This window comes from Hylobates moloch, unplaced genomic scaffold, assembly GCF_009828535.3.
Source record: "Hylobates moloch isolate HMO894 unplaced genomic scaffold, HMol_V3 SCAFFOLD_5, whole genome shotgun sequence".
Classification (NCBI taxonomy): domain Eukaryota; kingdom Metazoa; phylum Chordata; class Mammalia; order Primates; family Hylobatidae; genus Hylobates; species Hylobates moloch.
In genome coordinates, this window is record NW_026652280.1 from 32,969,022 (window position 1) to 32,989,281 (window position 20,260).

At 40.5% G+C, this 20,260-nt stretch overlaps 1 protein-coding gene across 2 annotated transcripts in view; it reads left to right on the top strand.

Annotated features, from left to right (window-relative positions):
- Window positions 1-20,260, top strand: part of LOXHD1 (lipoxygenase homology PLAT domains 1) — a 197,232-nt gene that overhangs the window by 68,685 nt on the left and 108,287 nt on the right. For both annotated transcript variants that reach the window (XM_032151710.2, XM_058438393.1), the window contains exons 9-13: window positions 4,461-4,596; window positions 5,167-5,327; window positions 6,341-6,427; window positions 6,856-6,991; window positions 19,951-20,105. In XM_032151710.2, the coding sequence (XP_032007601.1) occupies window positions 4,461-4,596; window positions 5,167-5,327; window positions 6,341-6,427; window positions 6,856-6,991; window positions 19,951-20,105 (675 nt within the window). The remainder of the gene's footprint in view (window positions 1-4,460; window positions 4,597-5,166; window positions 5,328-6,340; window positions 6,428-6,855; window positions 6,992-19,950; window positions 20,106-20,260) is intronic.

Sequence of the window (20,260 nt, forward strand, 5' to 3'; positions counted from 1 at the left end):
TGTGGTCAATTTTGGAATAGGTGTGGTGTGGTGCTGAAAAAAATGTATATTCTGTTGACTTGGGGTGGAGAGTTCTGTAGATGTCTATTAGGTCCACTTTATGTAGAGCTGAGTTCAATTCCTGGATATCCTTGTTAACTTTCTGTCTCGTTGATCTGTCTAATGTTGAGAGTGGGGTGTTAAAATCTCCCATTATTATTGTGTGGGAGTTTAAGTCCCTTTGTAGGTCACTCAGGACTTGCTTTATGAATCTGGGTGCTCCTGTGTTGGGTGCATATATATTTAGGATAGTTAGCTCTTCTTGTTGAATTGATCCCTTTACCATTATGTAATGGCCTTCTTTGTCTCTTTTGATCTTTGTTGGTTTAAAGTCTATTTTATCAGAGACTAGGATTGCAACCCCTGCCTTTTTTTGTTTTCCAGTTGCTTGATAGATCTTCCTCCATCCCTTTATTTTGAGTCTATGTGTGTCTCTGCACGTGAGATGGGTTTCCTGAATACAGCACACTGATGGGTCCTGACTCCTTATCCAGTTTGCCAGTCTGTGTCTTTTGATTGGAGCATTTAGCCCATTTACATTTAACGTTAATATTGTTATGTGTGAATCTGATCCTGTCATTATGATGTTAGTTGGTTATTTTGCTCGTTAGTTGCTATTGTTTCTTCCTAGCCTCGATGGTCTTTACAATTTGGCATGTTTTTGCAGTGGCTGGTACCGGTTGTTCCTTTCCATGTTTAGTGCTTCCTTCAGGAGCTCTTTTAGGGCAGGCCTGGTGGTGACAAAATCACTCAGCGTTTGCTTGTCTGTAAAGTATTTTATTTCTCCTTCACTTATGAAGCTTAGTTTGGCGGGATAGCAAATTCTGGGTTGAAAATTCTTTTCTTTAAGAATGTTGAATATCGGCCCCCACTCTCTTCTGGCTTGTAGAGTTTCTGCCGAGAGATCAGCTGTTAGTCTGATGGGCTTCCCTTTGTGGGTAACCCGACCTTTCTCTCTGGCTGCCCTTAACATTTTTTCCTTCATTTCAACTTTGGTGAATCTGACAATTATGTGTCTTGGAGTTGCCCTTCTTGAGGAGTAGCTTTGTGGCGTTCTCTGTATTTCCTGAATCTGAATGCTGGTCTGCCTTGCTAGATTGGGGAAGTTCTCCTGGATAATATCTTGCAGAGTGTTTTCCAACTTGGTTCCATTCTCCCCATCATTTTCAGGTACACCAATCAGACGTAGGTTTGGTCTTTTCACATAGTCCCAAATTTCTCGGAGGCTTTGTTCATTTCTTTTTATTCTTTTTTCTCTAAACTTCCCTTCTCTCTTCATTTCATTCATTTCATCTTCCATCAGCAATACCCTTTCTTCCAGTTGATCGCATCTGCTACTGAGGCTTCTGCAATCTTCGCGTAGTTCTCGAAACTTGGCTTTCAGCTCCATCAGCTCCTTTAAGCCCTTCTCTCCATTGGTTATTCTAGTTATCCATTCTTCTAATATTTTTTCAAAGTTTTTAACTTCTTTGCTATTGTTTTGAATTTCCTCTCGTAGCTCAGAGTAGTTTGATCGTCTGAAGCCTTCTTCTCTCAACTCATCAAAGTCATCCTCCATCCAGCTTTGTTCCGTTGCTGGTGAGGAACTGCGTTCCTTTGGAGGAGGAGAGGTGCTCTGTTTTTTAGAGTTTCCAGTTTTTTTGTTCTGTTTTTTCCCCATCTTTGTGGTTTTATCTACTTTTGGTCTTTGATGATGGTGATGTACAGATGGGTTTTTGGTGTGGATGTCCTTTCTGTTTGATAGTTTTCCTTCTACCAGACAGGACGCTCAGCTGCAGGTCTGTTGGAGTTTACTAGAGGTCCACTCCAGACTCTGTTTGGCTGGGTGTCAGCAGCGGTGGCTGCAGAACAGCGGATTTTCGTGAGACCACAAATTCAGCTGTCTGATAGTTCGTCTGAAAGTTTTGTCTCAGAGGAGTACCCGGTTGAATGAGGTGTCAGTCTGTCCCTACTGGGGGGGTGCCTCCCAGTTAGGCTGCTCAGGGGTGAGGGACCCACTTTAGGAGGCAGTCTGTCGGTTCTCAGATCTCCAGCTGCGTGCTGGGAGAACCACTACTCTCTTCAAAGCTGTCAGTCAGACAGGGACCTTTAAGTCTGTGGAGGTTCTTGCTGAGTTTTTGTTTGTCTGTGCCCTGCCCCCAGAGGTGGAGCCTATAGAGGCAGGCAGGCCTCCTTGAGCTGTGGTGGGCTCCACCCAGTTCGAGCTTCCTGGCTGCTTTGTTTACCTAAGCAAGCCTGGGCAATGGCGGGCGCCCCTCCCCCAGCCTCGCTGCCGCCTTGTAGCTTGATCTCAGACTGCTGTGCTAGCAATCAGCGAGACTCTGTGGGCACAGGACCCTCCAAGCCAGGTGCGGGACACAATCTCCTAGTGTGCCGTTTTCCAGGCCCGTTGGAAAAGCGCAGTATTGGGGTGGGACTGACCCGATATTCCAGGTGCCGTCTGTTTCCCCTTTCTTTGACTACGAAAGGGAACTCCCTGACCCCTTGCACTTCCCGAGTGAGGTAATGCCTCGCCCTGCTTCGGCTCACGCACAGTGCGCTTCACCGACTGTCCTGCACCCACTGTTAGGCACTCCCTAGTGAGATGAAACCGGTACCTCAAGCAGAAATGCAGAAATCATCCGTCTTCTGTGTCGCTGGGGCTGGGAGCTGGAGACCGGAGCTGTTCCTATTCGGCCATCTTGGCTCCACTCCGCTTGGGCTGATTTCTTATCAATTTATTTTTAAAGATAATGACAAAATAGTTTTTAAATAACAGAATATGATACCCTCAGGATAGTTATATTTAACAAAACAATAAAACAAAATCCTGAGACAAAAACCACAAGCTCTAGTAATAATACTATATTTTGTTGCTTACCTAACCTTTAACCTTCTAGAACCAGAACTTTTATCATAGATTTTTAAGCGCTTACTATATGTTTAGAACTGTGTTCAGGGGACCCACAGGGTTGAGAAAACACACAACGCCAGACTTTTAGGATTTTACTACTTCTTAAAAAGACAAAACTAACCAATATACAGGTAACAACGAGAGAACAATTCAAGAGTAAACGAGGAAACATCTGCAGGATTTGTTGAGAGGAAAGAAAGACTTGTAAATAAATTGTTGGTGATTATACCCTCCTGTGCCCTCAACTTGTCAAAGATGCCCTCCAACTTTGCCTATGTATAGGTCCACTTCTAAATACATGGTCACATGGAATCTTCAGCATAAAAAATGGAGTGCAACAATGGATCCCAGTGGACCTCAGACATAAATAGAAATTCTGAAGTTCTTCCTGATGAGTAGGAAAGATCCCAAACTGACAATTAGTGTCAGGAATACTTATATTCCTGCTTCTGCCACTAACTAAAGGTGCTAACTTGGGTACTTTATTCTCCTTTCTAGACCTCAGGTTTCCTATCTATTGAATGCAGGTGGGGTGAACTGTATTAATTGTCAGTATATTTGTGTTAGAGGGCTAAATGTTTGAGGGGGCTGCTGCCTGTGGTCCTGAGCCATCATTTATCTCTAGGGAGGAGCATTTCTCTGGGAGTTTGAAGGGGTACATACTCCCCTCCCACCATCTCTTAGCAGCCTTCCTCTGGTGTTTCTTATAAGTTAAGATTCATCACAGTGGTCAATAGTGAGTATGAGGTGAGTATTACCTGGGAATATCTAAGGGCAAGAATTCAAGTTAAGGAAGTTACAGTCAATTTTTGTCACTATGAACAGTAGACAACAAATACCTAGTAAGACAATGGTTGGTCAAAACCTTGACTGATGGGAGGGTCAGATTAGTTTTCAAGTTAAAAAGATTAGTTTTCAAGTTAAGAAGGTAAAGCTTAGAAACCAGTAATGTGAGAGTCAAAATTTCTTTGCTGATAGAGGATTCTGTAGTGTGCCAGGAGCAATCCTTTCAATATTTATAATGTGAGTGTTCAAAATTCATGGGTTCAGAACTGGGTACAGATAGAGAAGGTATAAAAGAGAAGGTTGAATGAGGATCAAGCCTAAAAGAAAGAAGTTGGTTTTTATATTACATTCCAGATATTAATTAGCTTGCATGGGACATACCTTTTTCCTACAAGATAATTATAGGGAATTAACCTAGTAATCTAGTTCATTTGGTTCAGATTAACTGAGATTTTATGATGTGCTTAAAGAAATATGGTATTCAAAGAGGGCATTGTGTATAGAGGAAAAGTTTGAGATTTGAATAGCAAATTGGAAGACGGGTGATACCTACTTTGGAAGACTCCTTGGAGGTTGCATTTCTTGATTTAAGATTTAATGAGATAGGCAACAGAAAAGGTGCCATTCCTTGAGAGTCCTAATACAGATGTCTCTAAATGTGGGGCTGGGAGCCTGCTGAACATTGGGAAGAGGTCCCTACTGGGGACTCAATGCCGGAGATACTGTGCTCCACTCTCCCCAGGTGGTGATTCTGTGCCCCTTCACTGGCATCCAGCAGACCTTCCCTTGCAGCAACTGGCTGGATGAGAAGAAAGCAGATGGGTTGATTGAGAGGCAGCTCTATGAGATGGTGTCTCTCAGGAAGAAGCGGCTGAAAAGTAAGTGAGAGAGACCCAGAACCTGGAGGGCTCTCAGCCAGGGCCAGCAAAGGCCAGAATGTCAGACCATTGGGCAAAAGCTATGAGGGCAGTCCACTCCTGCTTCTCAAGTCTCCTCTAGAAAGGAAGGAAAAAGCTCCCTGAACCCCGCCAAGCAGCTCCACTCTCCAAAGTACAGGCCATATAGAGTCACACCCCTGGCACCAAGGCTGACTCCAGTGTCACCAAATGGAATAAGCTGCTGTGATGAGCTAGGTGTTAACCTGAATCGTTCACTACAGTGCACTCTGAAAGTACTGGACATAGGGTGGGTGGAGTCAACTCGTCCCCCGATTTAAAACATACAAATACACTTTAGCCATTAAAAAGAACATTATGGCACCTTATTTTTAATAGTAAGGAATCCTTAACTTTCTAAATTTGGCTACAATGGGTTTCTGAGAGTGGGACACACCTGTGTATACCCCACCCTTCAGTCCTGATCATTTTGCATTTTTCCTTCTTCCCTATGGTAATATGAAAATCTCTTCACTTCCTGAAGTTTATGGTGCAACTTGATCTGTCTTGCAGAATTCCCTTGGTCCCTGTGGGTCTGGACGACTGACCTAAAGAAAGCTGGTACCAACTCTCCCATCTTCATCCAAATTTATGGGCAGAAGGGGCGGACAGATGAGATTCTCCTGAATCCCAACAACAAATGGTTCAAACCCGGCATAATGGAGAAGTTTAGGGTAGGAGAGGAGTGTGATGGATGGGAGGGAGAAAGGAGGAAGGGATGTAGTGCATTCAACCTGGGGATTCTGGTTCTCTAAGCCAGGTTTTGGACCAAGTTTGAAGACAAAAAGGTACAATGGAGATTTTAGGTCCCTGCAAAGGGAGACAGATTTGATGATTTATAAGCAATGTATTGAATGGGGTACAATTTCGATCTGGCCCATTCATCTGAATCAAAGAGTCCAGAACCAAGGCTGGGCAAAGAAGCAAGTATGGAATGGCTTAAACTATCCAGGATTGGGGAATCATTGCAGAACAGAGACCCTGAGCACACTTAGTGTCAGACTGCCCAATATGGACTGATTTAGAGAGTAAGGATCAAATTTAATCAAAAGTATGAATTTTAGAACTTTTTCAAAAATTCAGCTTTAAAACTTTCCATTATGCATAAAACTAGAGCAAAGATTATTTCCCCCAATAGAAGTGCTATTTCAACCTTTAGGTAGGAATAATTTGTAATTTGAGGCTCTCCTCTCAGCACCCCATTGGTACCTCTGTTACACCACTCAGTTCATTGCTCTTTATATATTTATATTTTCTGCTAGACTGTGAGCCCCTAGAGAAAGGGCATGACTGCTTATTGATCTTTTTGTCTGTTTCACTGCCCATAGAGTCCTGGGGCTGTGGGCCTGTGCTAATTTGCAGGGCTGCCCTATAGATTTTGTTACTGGAAGTTTATGGCTTGGAGGATCTTCTTTAGTCTGAATCCCACTGTGGGGCAGTTATTTTTGTTCAGTTTCACCGGCCCAGACTGAATCCTTGCCCTATGTGGCTGTCTTGCCCTCATGTGCTCCTGGTTACAAGGGTCATGAGAAGATAAAATATGTGAGGGTGGCTTGATTGAAGCAAACCCATCCTCACTGCTGAAGAAAGAGCCCAAAGCAGGTACCCTCCTGAGAGTGGGTCAGCTATGAGAATAAACACATTTCTTCAGTTATGCCCACTCAAATGTTTTTATTTCTCTCCATAGATTGAGCTCCCGGATCTTGGCAGGTTTTATAAGATTCGCGTATGGCATGATAAAAGGAGTTCTGGTTCTGGATGGCATTTAGAAAGGGTGAGATGCACCATCTTGGGGTTTGGGAGGTTGTTGGGAAAGGAACAAGGATGGTCCCTTTTCGATAACCCTATCACATAAATTTGCCTCTGTATTTATTGTGAATAGGGACTGAAAAGGGTTATGGTGGACCTGAATTTGGATACAGGCCACAGGGACTTCCTAATGGGGAGAGACTTCCAAAGTAGACTAAGAAAACGCTCAGGTGTTTGGGGGGCTTGCATTCTGCCCTAGTCATCTGGTTGCTAGGCAAGTGTGGGTATCCAGGAAACCAGGAACAAATACTAATCCAGCCCTCTGCCTGCCATAAGGATTATCTCCAGGAAATAGCCTTGGCTTCTCTGCAATGAGATAGCAGAATGGGGGCTCCAGGGCCTCGGTGAACATCCCTGGTGCACCAACTTGCTCACCCCAGAACTTCATTCCAGATGACCCTGATGAACACTCTGAACAAGGACAAGTACAACTTCAATTGCAACCGCTGGCTGGATGCCAATGAAGATGACAATGAGATAGTGAGGGAAATGACTGCAGAAGGCCCAACAGTGCACAGGATCATGGGCAGTAAGTACTGACAGGCTCTCCATCCTGGGAGGCAGTGGAACTCCTGCTTGGTATCCCAATGGGCCTGGCCTATGAGCTGAGAGTCTTGTTGGGCTCTCCATCCTGGGAGGCAGTGGAACTCCTGCTTGGTATCCCAATGGGCCTGACCTATGAGCTGAAAGTCTTGTCTGCTATGCATCTTCAGGCCCCTTAGAGTGCCAGAGTGGATTTGGAAGGTCCCTGCCTCAAGACTGGCTTGGAAAAGCCATCTCCAAGTCATGATGCCAGAGCTCTACCATGATTGGTGTGGTGGGGAGGGAGGGAAGATGTGTGGATCTTCAGGTTGGCTCTGAGGGGATGAGAAGCATCTGCCCGGAGCAATAGTTCTCCAGAGCCTCCTTGAAAGGAAATATCCTCTTGCTCCCCTCAAATTGTGCATGAAATATTCCCCAAAAGAAAAGCTAGATCTGGGTTCCTGTAGCCACAGTTGGCTGCTACCTAATAAGTATTCTATCTCTAATTAAGGATAGTAGGAGAAGGACTAAGCTTTAAATGTGGAATCCAGGAGCCACATTCAAATAGCCAAAGGGAAGAAGTCATTTTTGCCTCTAGGATATAGAAGCACAGTACTGGCAAATACGGAGCACATGCCCTATCCTTTTCACATGGCAGACATTACTAAGTGATCAAAACATTCTCTGCCATGAGTCTGAAATGAGCTTTGTAGCCCTCAATAAAGAATTCCAAACAGACATTAACAATTGATCAGAATTGGCACTTAAGATAACCCATTTGCTGTCCTTGTGGCAGTCCTTATTTTAAGCAGGAAAATAGTATTGCAACATTACAAAAAGGTAAAAATATATAGAAAACAATGTCACCCATAGTTCCAGTAGCCCTTCTAAATATCTCCATAATCTCATTTCACAGGTGATTGTGTGATATTTATAAACACTGCATTTGCACACCCAGTAGAAGTTCTGTATATATTTGTTGAAACAGTTTGATCAGAGTTAAATACTCATAAACATAGAAACCTCAAACAGCAAGTATCTAAAAAGAGATCATTCTGTTAGTTTAATTAGGCAATGCTTGTAATTAGCATCATGTTTCTTTTATTTTATGGTTCTTCTTCATTCTTAATTAAATATATGACTGTAGAATATTTGTGTGCAAAGGCCCTTAAAATAGCCTGATGCAGATAAGGAGCTGAGGACGTTCTTGCCATGGTTACACAGTTAGTTAGAGACAGAGTTAAATCTAAAATAAGGTCTCTTGCTTCCTGGTTCAGTGGCTATACCAAAACATCACCCTGCCTTTTTGCGTTCAGTAATAACTGCCTTGAGAACAAGGCAATCATCTATCTAAATATGATAACATATAACCCATTCCCAAAATTGGGACTTAATATAATATTAAAGGTAATGGCAAAAATTGCAATTACTTTTGCACTAACCTGATTATGTAGTCCACCAAGGACTGTTCTTACCTGATCTGTCCACTGCATGCCAGAAGTGAGCCTCAGGTATAAAGAACTGGGGAGAAGTCTTGGGCCCTAACTGCTTTTGAAACCCTTCTAACTAACTCTCATGATTTTAGATTCTCAGTGTCTATTTCTACATTATCTGGCACCGTCATTCTTGAGCCTTTCAGTAGGATTCCTTCTTGAATTTTGTGACTGACAGCTCTGATCACTCCTTTCTGTTCTGCTAAGTCAGCGATTCTCAAACCTCAGCGTGCATTATCCCCAGGAGGGCTTGTTAAAACACAGATTGCTGAGCTCCACTTGCAGAGTTTCTAATTCAGTTAGTCTAGAGTGGGACTCAAGGATCTGCTTGTCTAACAAATTTACAGGTAATATCTATGCTGCTGTTGGGGAACCACACTTTGAGAACCACTGTGTTAATGCGTTTACCACTTTTCTAGCTGCTCTCCAGCTTCCAAAATTGTGTTGTGTTCTCTAAACTTGTCCCCTTCCCCTAGTCTTGTTGGTGAAAACTTTTTTGTTTAGTTAAATTTTTAAAGCAACCTGTAGATTGCCATTTTGATAAGGTTTTCTAGAGAGAAATCTATTTTAATTTGTAATGTCCAGAATGTACTTTACTTCCACCCCCTCTTTGCCTTGAGTGAAGCAGGACTTTCCCCTAAGAACCTTATTTTCCCTCTTCATCACCTGAGGAGGGGTTAGGCCCCAACCATATGACCTCCTTTTACTTTACTCCTTTAAAGGCTCTATCTACAAATACATTCTGAGTTATTGGGGAGTTAGGACTTCAATATATAAATCTGGGGGTATGGGCACAATTCAGCTTATAACAGACAACATCTCCTAAAGTACAGTCAAGGGCCCATCTATATCAAAACTACCTGAAGTGTTTATTGAAATACAGATTCCTAGGCCCACCACCAGCTATGCTGATTAGAGTCTTTGAGGGCTATTCCTGGTAATATGCATTTTGTCAAGCATGCCAAGTAATTTGTATGCATACTAAACCTTAAGAGTCTTTGTCTACCTCTTTTAGTGTCCATGTAGAACACCCACTCACCTGCATCCTGGTGCTCACCTGTGATGGGTACTATGGGACTGAATGAAGGGCGATGGACGAGAAACGAAAACAAAAAAATAAAGAATCTGTTTTAAAGAAGGGGCCAGGGGGCTCCTTGCTTCTGTCAAGCAAGGGCCTTGAGCTTCCACAGCCCTTCGTATTTATTGGGTAGAAAGGGCAGGGAGGAGGAGGTAACAGTTGGTCAGCTGATGGATTGATCACAGGTTCGCATTATTGCTAACAGGCTTCAGATGTACCTAATCACAAGAAACACTGCTCCTGGGGCGTGACTGCCCTCAGCATTCCTTCTGGGTAGCAGACACACTTTGTCAGTTTGCCAACAACCTGCATTCATGAGAACAGTTTGCTGTTTCCTCATATAGCCTCCAGTGGTATACCGAGTTGATCACGACCCTCATTCTTTCAGCCTCCAACACTCACCCACTTTGTTGGCCTATGCCCACCCCACTGAGCCAGCCCTTCCCTGCCACTTAATTTGGGATCATCCCATGAAGCTGCCCCTTCTTTGAACCCATGCCCCACCCTCTGACTCAAGCCCCTGCCCTCCCAGCACTTTTGTGACCTTGGTAAACTTCACCTCACCCTTGACCTCCTGTCACTTCTTCCTCCCCACATTTTTCCTGGTCTGTCAGGGGCTGACATGGATGGGTGGAGGATGGAACAGAGAGACAAACCTACAATCAGACCTCCAGTGGGGAGGAAAAGAGGTTCTGAAATCAGACAGAGAGAGGAGACCAGAGAGGAGAAGATAAATTCAAGAAATATTTTGAAGGTGGAACTGGTGGGTCTTGAAGTATGAATGCTGTGAAAACACAGTGGTGAGATAAGCTTCCTGTCCAGAAAGTTGGGACAAACTTTGCAGATGAAGTGACATTTGAGCTAGGTCTTCTATGTGGAGGGATTTGACAGACAAGGAGAGACCATGTCAGGAGGTGGAGGAGATGGCAAGGAAGAGCATCTCTACAGGTTACATGTATAAAATGTGCTTGTAAACATTTTTAACAGTGTACAATTGTGGGGCTATCCTAGCTGGTATTTTTTTGTTGTCTTCCGTGATGCTATTTTTTTTTTCTTTTTAGAAAAAAAGTTAGTTTATTTAACAGAATGTATAGGGACAAAAAATATTCTTAGGACAAATTATAGCACACATGCACAGTACTATTCACAAGTTGGATATGATTTAAGAAGCAAGTTATTTAGTCACAAGATCATTTTGTTTTATTTTGTTTTCTTCAGATTCCTTTCTATTTCTATTTTTGCTCCATCTCCTAGTAAAGTCAGTGATATTGTCTTTAATTTTCTATCAGGATATATATGATTTATTTTATTGGCCACTTGTAAAATGAAACAATAAAAACTCAAATTATCCTTTACTACAGGAACAGTTATGAAAGCAATGATAGTATTTAACTTCCGTAACAAATGCATCAGGGTGACATATTTTAACTACCCTAAGGCCATACCCAACGTCAAGTTTTTATCACCAGAATTCATACAATAAACCACCACTGTGATAAGAACTCATTGTGAAGTTGATTTCTTGTCATTAGAACAAGGAAGTAATCAAATGGCACCATTTAACAATCATTAAATTCATATTGGATTTCATGTTACAATAATGAGAATAGAAACTAGAATAAGAAAAAGATGACTTAACTTTAGGAAATTATTTATATTTAACCTGAAAAGACAAGTTTTAAAGATAATAACCAAAGTCTATAATCTTATAAACAATCATTTTGAAGATTTATTGAACCGTGATGCTATTAAAAAACCATTTCAAGGAGAAAAATAATTCTGGTGATAGTATGGATATGGATAGTATGGATTGAAGGGCTGTCTGTTGTGGCTATAAGGCAGTTTGATGTCTTCTGGGGGTCCCTGGCTGTATTTCAGAGCCCAAACAAACTTGAATTTCTTTCTCTCAACTGCTCTTTATGGCCCACAAACATTTATCTTATGCTTGGAACACCCCTGTGTCCTCACTCACCTCTACAAGTACTCATATCTCCTTTTCTGGTTGGAATGTTTTGTAACAGTAAATAGAGCTGGTGACAATGCTTCATTTTCCCAGCTGGTACCAGCGTGAAATGTATAATGTGTAAAGATGTCCTGGAAATCCCTTAAGAGGAGAGTCTTAGACTCATGTAAAATGAGTAAATACCAATTTAAAATCATTTCTCTGAGTTTGAAGTTGTGTGTCTCTGGTTTACTTACAAATTAAGGGCCAGCCAAATAAGCAATTAATGCCATGTCTGAGAGCCAAGAGGCTTTTGGGAGAGATTGTTCTGATTAGCACAGACTGGGAGATATGGACAATACACATGCCGGCTCACAATTTATTTCCACCTTGGCTGTCCCTCAGGAGCTACATGACAGTAAAATAAATGAGATCCGTGTTCTCCACTGTACTTCCAAGAGAAGTGATTACACACCACTGATGAGTGGGCAAGAGGCCACTGGACTCAAGTGCAGAAAATCGTAGCTTCTCGTTAATCAGAGCTGTAATTTTAAAATTAAAGTAAAGAGGCTCTGTACTTACCCATCTCTTTAAAGTCTTTCACTACTGGTATCTAACAATATAACTATTTTAAATTGTCCACAGACTTCTTGCCAGGGAGGAGCTCGGGACATCCATGGCTGGGGTGTTTCAGAGGGGCTCCTAGAGAGAATCAAGACCCTTGAGAACTTCCAACCAAAGGGACTTCAGAGCTCAGAACCAAAGGGATGAGAATTCCCAGGCAAAAGGATTTCTAAATTCCCTTATCATTTTGCTTCTGGGAATTGCCTAAAAGTTACAGCTAAAAAAGCAGAACTGGCCTTCATCATAATTAAGAGTGAAGCCAGGCTGGTGTTGAGAGCTTTCCTTCCCTGCTGTGTCATGTTTCCACCTTCAGTCCTCAGCTGTTCATTCCTTTCACTGTTGATACGCTGGACCATTGAAAGCTTCACACAAAAGAACCAACTTCATTTACACAGAGGCTGAAGATTGAAAGCATTTAGCATTTGAATTTTAAACAAGTTGATTAGAGAAGACAATGATGGTTAAATTTCAGGTGCTGTGGCCCTAGGAGGAGACAATATTGGTAGGCAGGAGATTTCTCCTCAATCTTAATTCATGGTTAAGTGCCTACCCATACCAGCTTTGCTCAAGGCAGGCCTCTATGTACAATCAGTCGTCCTTTGCCTGTTCTTCTAACAAGTGCTTTTGGCACAGACACTCTATCTTTGTGTACTCATATGTTTCATGGTCAAATTAATTTTTCAGATGTCTACATATCTCCAAATAAAATGGTCATATTACTGAAAAAATAATTTGTACACTGAATTCAACTTCCTGGTGATTTGTCTCATTCCAGGTATACTTTGTCTTCGTTTTAGATGGACTATCAATGAATCATGTCCATTTTTAAAAACAACAGCTATGGCGGGACGCAGTGGCTCATGCCTGTAATCCCAGCACTTTGGGAGTCCAAGATGGGTGGATCATCTGAGGTCAGGAGCTCGAGACCAGCCTGGCCAACATGGTGAAACCCCGTCTCTGCTAAAAATACAAAAAAATTAGCCGGGCATGGTCGTGGGTGACTGTAATCCCAGTTACTCGGGAGGCTGAGGCAAGAGAATTGCTTAAACCCAGGAGGCGGAGATTGCAGTGAGCAGAGATCGCGCCATTGCACACCAGCCTGGGCAACAAGAACAAAACTCCTTCTTAGAAACAAACAAACAAAACAAACAAAAAACAACAGCTATATTGAGATATGATTCATGTGCCATACAATTTACCCATTTAAAGTGTACAAGTCAATGGCTCTTAGTATATTAATAAAATCGTGTATCCATCACCACTATCAAATTCCAGAACATTTTCATCTCCCCCAAAAAGAAACCCCATACCCGTTAGCAGTCATTCCCATTTCCCCACTTTACCCCTCTGCCTCTGACAACCACTAATCTACTTTTTGTCTCCACAGATTGACCTAATCTGGATATTTTATATATAGAGAGTCATACAGTATGTGACCTTTTTAAATTTAGTTTATTTCAATTAACATAACGTTTTCAAGATTCATCCATATTGTAGCATGTATCAATACTCTTCTTTTTGTTGCTGAATAATAGTCCATTGTATGGATGTACCAAATTCAACTGTTAAAGAGCATTTATGTTGTTTCTACTTTTTGGTTATTGTAAATAATGCTGCCATAAACATCCATGTACAAGTTTTTATGCAGACATATTTTCAATTCTCTTGAGCATATACCTAAGAGTGAATTTGCTGGGTCATTTGGTAGCTCTCTGGTTCACTTTTTAGAAACTGCCAAACTATCAAAATAGCTGTACCATTTTAAATTCTTATTAGTAATGTGTGAGAGTTCCAATTTTTCTACATCCTTGTCAACACTTGTTCTTCTCCTTGATTATTCATTCTCAGGGTTGTTTTGACTATTCTGGGTCCCTTGCAGTTCTATATGAATTTTAGAATCAGCTTGTCAATTTCTACAAATAAGTCAGCTGAGTTCTGCTTGGGGCTGCATTGAAGCTATAGACCAGTTTGGGGAGTATTGCCATCTTAATAATGTTAGGTCTTCCAATTCATGAACATGAGATGTTTTTCCATTTATTTAGATCTTTATTTTCTTTCAAAAATATTTTGTGGTTTTCAGAGTGTATGTTTTTCACTTGTTTTCTTAAATTACTTCTAAATATTTTATTCTTTTTGATGCTGTTGCAAATAGAACTGTTGTCTTAATTTCACATTCAGACTATTCATTGCCAAAGAATAGAAATATAATCGATTTTGGTATATTGATCTTGTACTCTACAACTTTGCTGAAGTCATTTATTCTAATAGTTTTTTAGTGAATTCCTTATGATTTTATAAATACATAGTTATGTCATCCATGAATAAGATACCTCTTCCTTTCCAATTTAGATCTTTTTATATATTTGCTTGCCTACTTGCCTTGGCTGAAATCTCCAGCACCACATTGAATAGAAGAGATGACTTGTTTCTGATCTTAAGGGGAAAGTGTCCTGTCCAGTCTTTCATGATTAACTATGATGTCAGCTGTGGGTATTTTATAGCTAACACTTATGGGTTGATGAATTTCCTTTTCATTCCTAGTTCGTTGATGGGTTTTTTTTTTTTAACATGAAAGGGTGTTAGATTTTGTCAAATGTTTTTCTACATTTATTGAGATAATAATGTGATTTTTGCTTTTTATTCTATTAATTTGATAAATTACGTTAATTGATTTTCAGCAGTTAAACCAATTGTATCTCTGGGATAAATCCTACACTGTCATGATGTGTAATTCTTTTGATATGTCACTGGATTCTTTTTGTGAATATTTTGTTGAAGATTTTTGCATTCATATTCATAAGAGATATTGGTCTGTAGTTTTCTTATGATGTCTTTGTCAGTTTTGGTACCAGGGTAATGCTGGCCTCAGAAAATGAGTTGGGAAGCGTTCCCTCCTCATCTATTTTTCGAAGAGTTGGAGAAGTATTAGTATTATTTCTTCTCTGAGTGTTTGGTAGAATTCAGTAATAAAAACATCTGGGCATAGGCTTTTCTTTCTGGCTAGGTTTTTTTTTATTACCAATTCATCTTTTCACTTAAAAGATTTGGAATTTTATTTTTAATGGACATATTGTAATTGTATGTATTTATGGGGTACAATTTAACGTTTTGAGACAAATATATGTTGTATCATGATCCAATCAGTGTTGTTGTTAGCCTATCCAACACCTCATGCATTTATCATTTCTTTATGGTGAGAATGTTCAAAAGCATTTCTTCTAGCTATTTTGTGATATACAAGTCTTTATTGTTAACTATAGTCATTATACTGTATAATAGAACATCAGAACTTATTCCTCTCATTTAATTGTAACTTTGTACCCATTGATCAACTTATCCCCGTCCTCTCCTCCCCACTCCTTTCCCCAGTCTCTTGTAACTACTCTTGTAAAAATATTATTCGATTCCCTGCCTCTATGACATCGACTTCTCTCTCTCTCTCTTTTTTTAAAATATTCCACATGGGTGAAATCACGTGGTATTGGTCTTACTGCGTCTGGCGTATTTCACTTAACGTGGTGTCCTCCAGGTTCATCTATGTTGTTGCAAGCGACAGGATTTTATTCCTTTTTTTGTGGCCGAGTCGTATTGCATTGTGTATGTATACCATATTTTCTTTATCCATTCATCCATTGTTGGACACTTAGGTTGATTCTGTATCTTGGCTATTGTAAGTAGTGATGATGCAATAAACATGAGAGTACAGATATCTTGCTGACATACTGTTTTCATTTTTTTGGATATATACCCAGTAATGGGATTACTGGTTCATATGGTTCTTCTATTTTTAACTTTTCTGAGGAACCTCCATACTGTTTTTCATAATGGCCATACTAGTTCACACTCTTACCCATAGTGTGCAAGTGTTCCCTTTTCTCTGCATCCTTGCCAACACTTCTTTTGTTTTTTTGATGATAGCCATTCTAACTAGAGCAAGATGGTATATTTCACTGTGGTTTTGATTTGCATTTCCCTGATGATTAGTGATGTTGAACTTTTTTTTCATCTATCTGTTAAACCATTTGTATGTCTTCTTTTGAGAAATGTCTGTTAAGGTCTTTAGTCAATTTCTTAATCGAGTTATTAGTTTGCTTGTTTGTTTTTGCTGTTGAGTCATTTAATTTTCTTATATATTCTGAATATTAACCCCTTGTCAGATGTATAATTTGCAAATATTTTCTTCTATTATGTATGTTGTATCTTCACTCTACTAATAGTTTTCTTTGCTGTGCAAAAGTTTTTGTTTGGACGAAAGTTTGATGTAATATTATTTGTCTATCTTTGCTTTTTCTGCCTATGCTTTTGAAGTGTTAAACAATTCTTGCCCAGCCTAACGTTGTGAAGAATTTCCTCTGTTTTCTTCTAGAAGTTTAATCGATCTTTTCACTTTTTATATGTCTATTTAGATTGTCTATTTTTTCTTGAGCCAGTTTTATTGGTAATCTTTTTATTTCATCCTATTTGTGACTTTGAATAGAAAAATGTGTATTTTGTTGATAGAAGATAGTTAAATCCATTATCCATTTTGCCAATCTCTGTGTAATAGAGTCTGATTTCTTTCTGATGTTTGACTACTGGCAGGTTTCAAACTACACCACTCCCCTCTTCCTTTTTGCCTCATTTATAGGCCAGCTGATAAGAAAGGCTTCCTTAACACTGGTGAAAAGTTTAAGCCATACAAGCCCTGACCATTCAAAGGAACCACCACCTCAGTCTCACTCCCTAACCACCATAAAGTCCTAATCTCCCTGCTGTCCCAAGCTATTATTGGACCTGCTCAAGAGCCTGCCAGGCTCTCCCAAGAACTCCTCATTATGTAAATAGTAGAATCTTGCTCTTGGTGTATGTGTAGTATCATCAGCCTTGATATCTGAGCAGATTTGGGGTGGGTGGATTCACCCTGTTTCTGCAGAATGGCCACCACACTCCGGCTTTTGATGGAAATGTTTAGTCTAATTAAATTTAATGTAATACATTTAATGCAATTACTGATATGTTCAGATTGACATTTGCCATTTTGCTAGCTATCTTTTGTATGTCATATCTTTTTTGTTTCTTACTGCTTATATGTCTTATATATTTTTATATTCTTACTGCTTTCTTTACTGCTTTTATATTTTTTACAGAGCACCATTTTTGGTCCCTCATTGTTTCTTTTACCATATTTTTGGGGTGATTTTCTTGGTGGTTGCCCAGAAAATTACAATTACCATTTTAATTTAAAATAATCTAGTTCAGATTAATATTAACTTAATTTCAGTAGTACACAAAAACTTTGTTCCAATATAGGTTTGTTCTCTTCCCCTTCCTTCATGCTATTATTGTAATATAAATTGCATCTTTACATATTATAAACTCACTAGTGGTGCAGCTGTATATTTACTGCTTTATGCAGTTGTCATTTATAGGAGATATGAGAAGAAAAGATTCCCAAGCAAAAAATACTTGCATATTTTCTATGTATTTACTTATGTCATTGCTTTTTCTGGTACTCTTTATTCTATCTATCAGGTGATTTCAAGTTACTGTTTAATGTCTAACGTGAAGGTTTCTTTCATATTTCTTGGCAGATATGCTAGTGATTAATTCTTGTAGTATTTTATATTCTGGGAATGCCCTAATTTCTTCTTAATTCTTGAAAGGCAGCTTTTGTGGATTTGAAATTCTTGGTTAATGATCTGCACGTTGAATATATCATCCCACTGCCTTCTGGCCTCTATAGTTTCTGATGAGAAGTCAGCTGTTAATTGTATTGAGCATCCCTTATATGTGATGAGTCACTTTTGTGCTACTCCTTTTAAGATTCTCTCTTCATCTTTAGCTCTCAACAGTTTGACTATAATATGTCTAGGTGTAGATCTCTTTGAATTTATCATAACTTGGAGTTTGTTGAACATGTTGAATGTGTATATTAATGCTTTTAAAATCAAATTTGGGAAGTTTTGACCATTATTTCTTCAAATATTCTTTTAGTCCTTGTCTATATCTTCACAATAGGGTATTTCATTTGATCCCATGGCTTTAAATGGACTCCATATACCTATGATGACCAAAGTCATATCACCAATCCTGACCCTCCAGACACATATTCAGCTGCCATCTTGACCTCAGTCTTTGAACATGTAATAGACAGCTCAAATGTATAATGAACAGAACAGAACCATTGATTTCCATCTCCAAACCTATCCTTCCCCCAAGACTCCCCTACTCCTTATTGGCAACTCTGTCCACCTAATTGCCCAAGCCTAAAACCTAGGAGTCACCTGCAACTTCTCTCTTTTCTGCAATTACCTATCTGATCCATCACCAAGAACTATTGTGTCCAAAACAGTATATTTTAGATTTAGCATCCAAACTATATTGCTAATCTGTTGACTTTTCTCCACTTCTGTTGCACCTCCAGTCCTAGGCACCATCCTGTCTTCTAGACTACTGTAATTATTCTGCCAACTGACCTCTTTGATTCTACTCCTTCTTTCTGTATAATCAATTCTTCATGGCAGCCAGAGTGCTCTTTAAAACATAGACCAGATCAAGTTACTTCCTTGCTTGAAGCCCTCCAATGGCTTTCTGCTGTACAAAAATAAAAATTAAAAATAAAAAAGAAGCCACACTTCTTACCTTGACCTGCTATACCCCATGTATCCAGCTCCTGTCCACCTCTGGGCCTCATCTCATATTCCTTCCCATTCCTTCTACTCCAGCCATATTGGCCTTCTCTCTGCTCCTGGAACATACACCAGGCATCCCCACACAGGGGCCTTTGCACTTGCCAGAATTATCTAACTTTATAGCTCACACATTACCTCTTTGCAGTTACCTTTTCTGCATCTCTAAATAATTTATATTCCCTCACTCCACTCCTTACCACTCCAAGATGTCCCTCCACTGTGTTATCTTAGTTGCAGATATAACAAAAACATTTTCTTATTCATAATTTATGATTTTACTTTGCATTGCTCCTCTCTACTTTTACTCTTAACTCTAACATCAGTATTCCTGTACTGTTAATTGTGCCTGGCACCTACTAGGCTTCAGTAAACCGATTTGGGGTGAATAAGTGAATGAATGGGCACATTCTACTTTTCAGCTTATTTTAAGTGAGAAGGAGGGCTGGGCATGCAGGGATGCAGGTCTACCCCCTCCACAGTACATTTCCAACATGGGAAGAAGCTGCTGCCCTTCCCACAGTGACTGGATTTCATGCCTTTCTCTCTGCTTACTGGCATGTCCTTATCAGTGGGAGTTCTGAAGAAAAGAAGACACAATTCTTGTTCATGGAGAAAAGTTATCTTTCTTGAGAACACATAGAAGTTGGAGAACAACGTAAGGCAAAAGGGTTTACTGGGATGGATGGAATCGAGGGCAAACATGTTTGGGTTAGACCAGTGGTCCCCAAGCACTGGCCAGCTCCATCAGAGTCCCCCAAGAAAGCTTGGAAGCAATTCACGTTTAGTAGACTGAGCTCTGGAAATTCAGATTTGAGAAGTCTGAAGCAGGGCTCAGGAATCTGAATTCTTATAAAAGTTTCCCAGAGGATACTGATAATTGACAGGATTGGGAAACTCTGGTCTGTCTCATTTGATCCCATGGCTTTAAATGGAATCCATATACCTATAATGACCAAGGGCCTAGGCCAAGAGACTTGGGGATGACTCAGCTCTTGATTGGTGTGTGGTAGGATTTAGATAGTTAGGAGGAAGGGGGAAGGTCAGCCCAGATGAGAACTAGAAGGAGAGGAGGAATCAGAGCTTAGAAGTGGGAGCAGCAGGGCTAGGGATGGGAAGCAGGGGACTGTCAGCAATGGTGTCCCTCTCTCTGCCTGCCAGTGGCCCGGTACCATGTGACTGTGTGCACAGGTGAACTTGAAGGTGCTGGGACCGATGCCAACGTCTATCTCTGCCTTTTTGGTGATGTGGGGGACACGGGGGAACGGCTGCTCTACAACTGCAGGAATAACACAGACCTGTTTGAAAAGGGCAATGTAAGTTACAGCAATGTGCCCCACTCATCCCCCTCCTCCCAGTTCCCTTCCCATGTTCCCTCGTCTTCCCTGCCCTGTTAAAGTTGAGCTGATGCTGGTCCTGGGGCCTCAGCCATCAGGAGCCTCACTCTGGGTAAGGGGGCGGGGAACTGGGG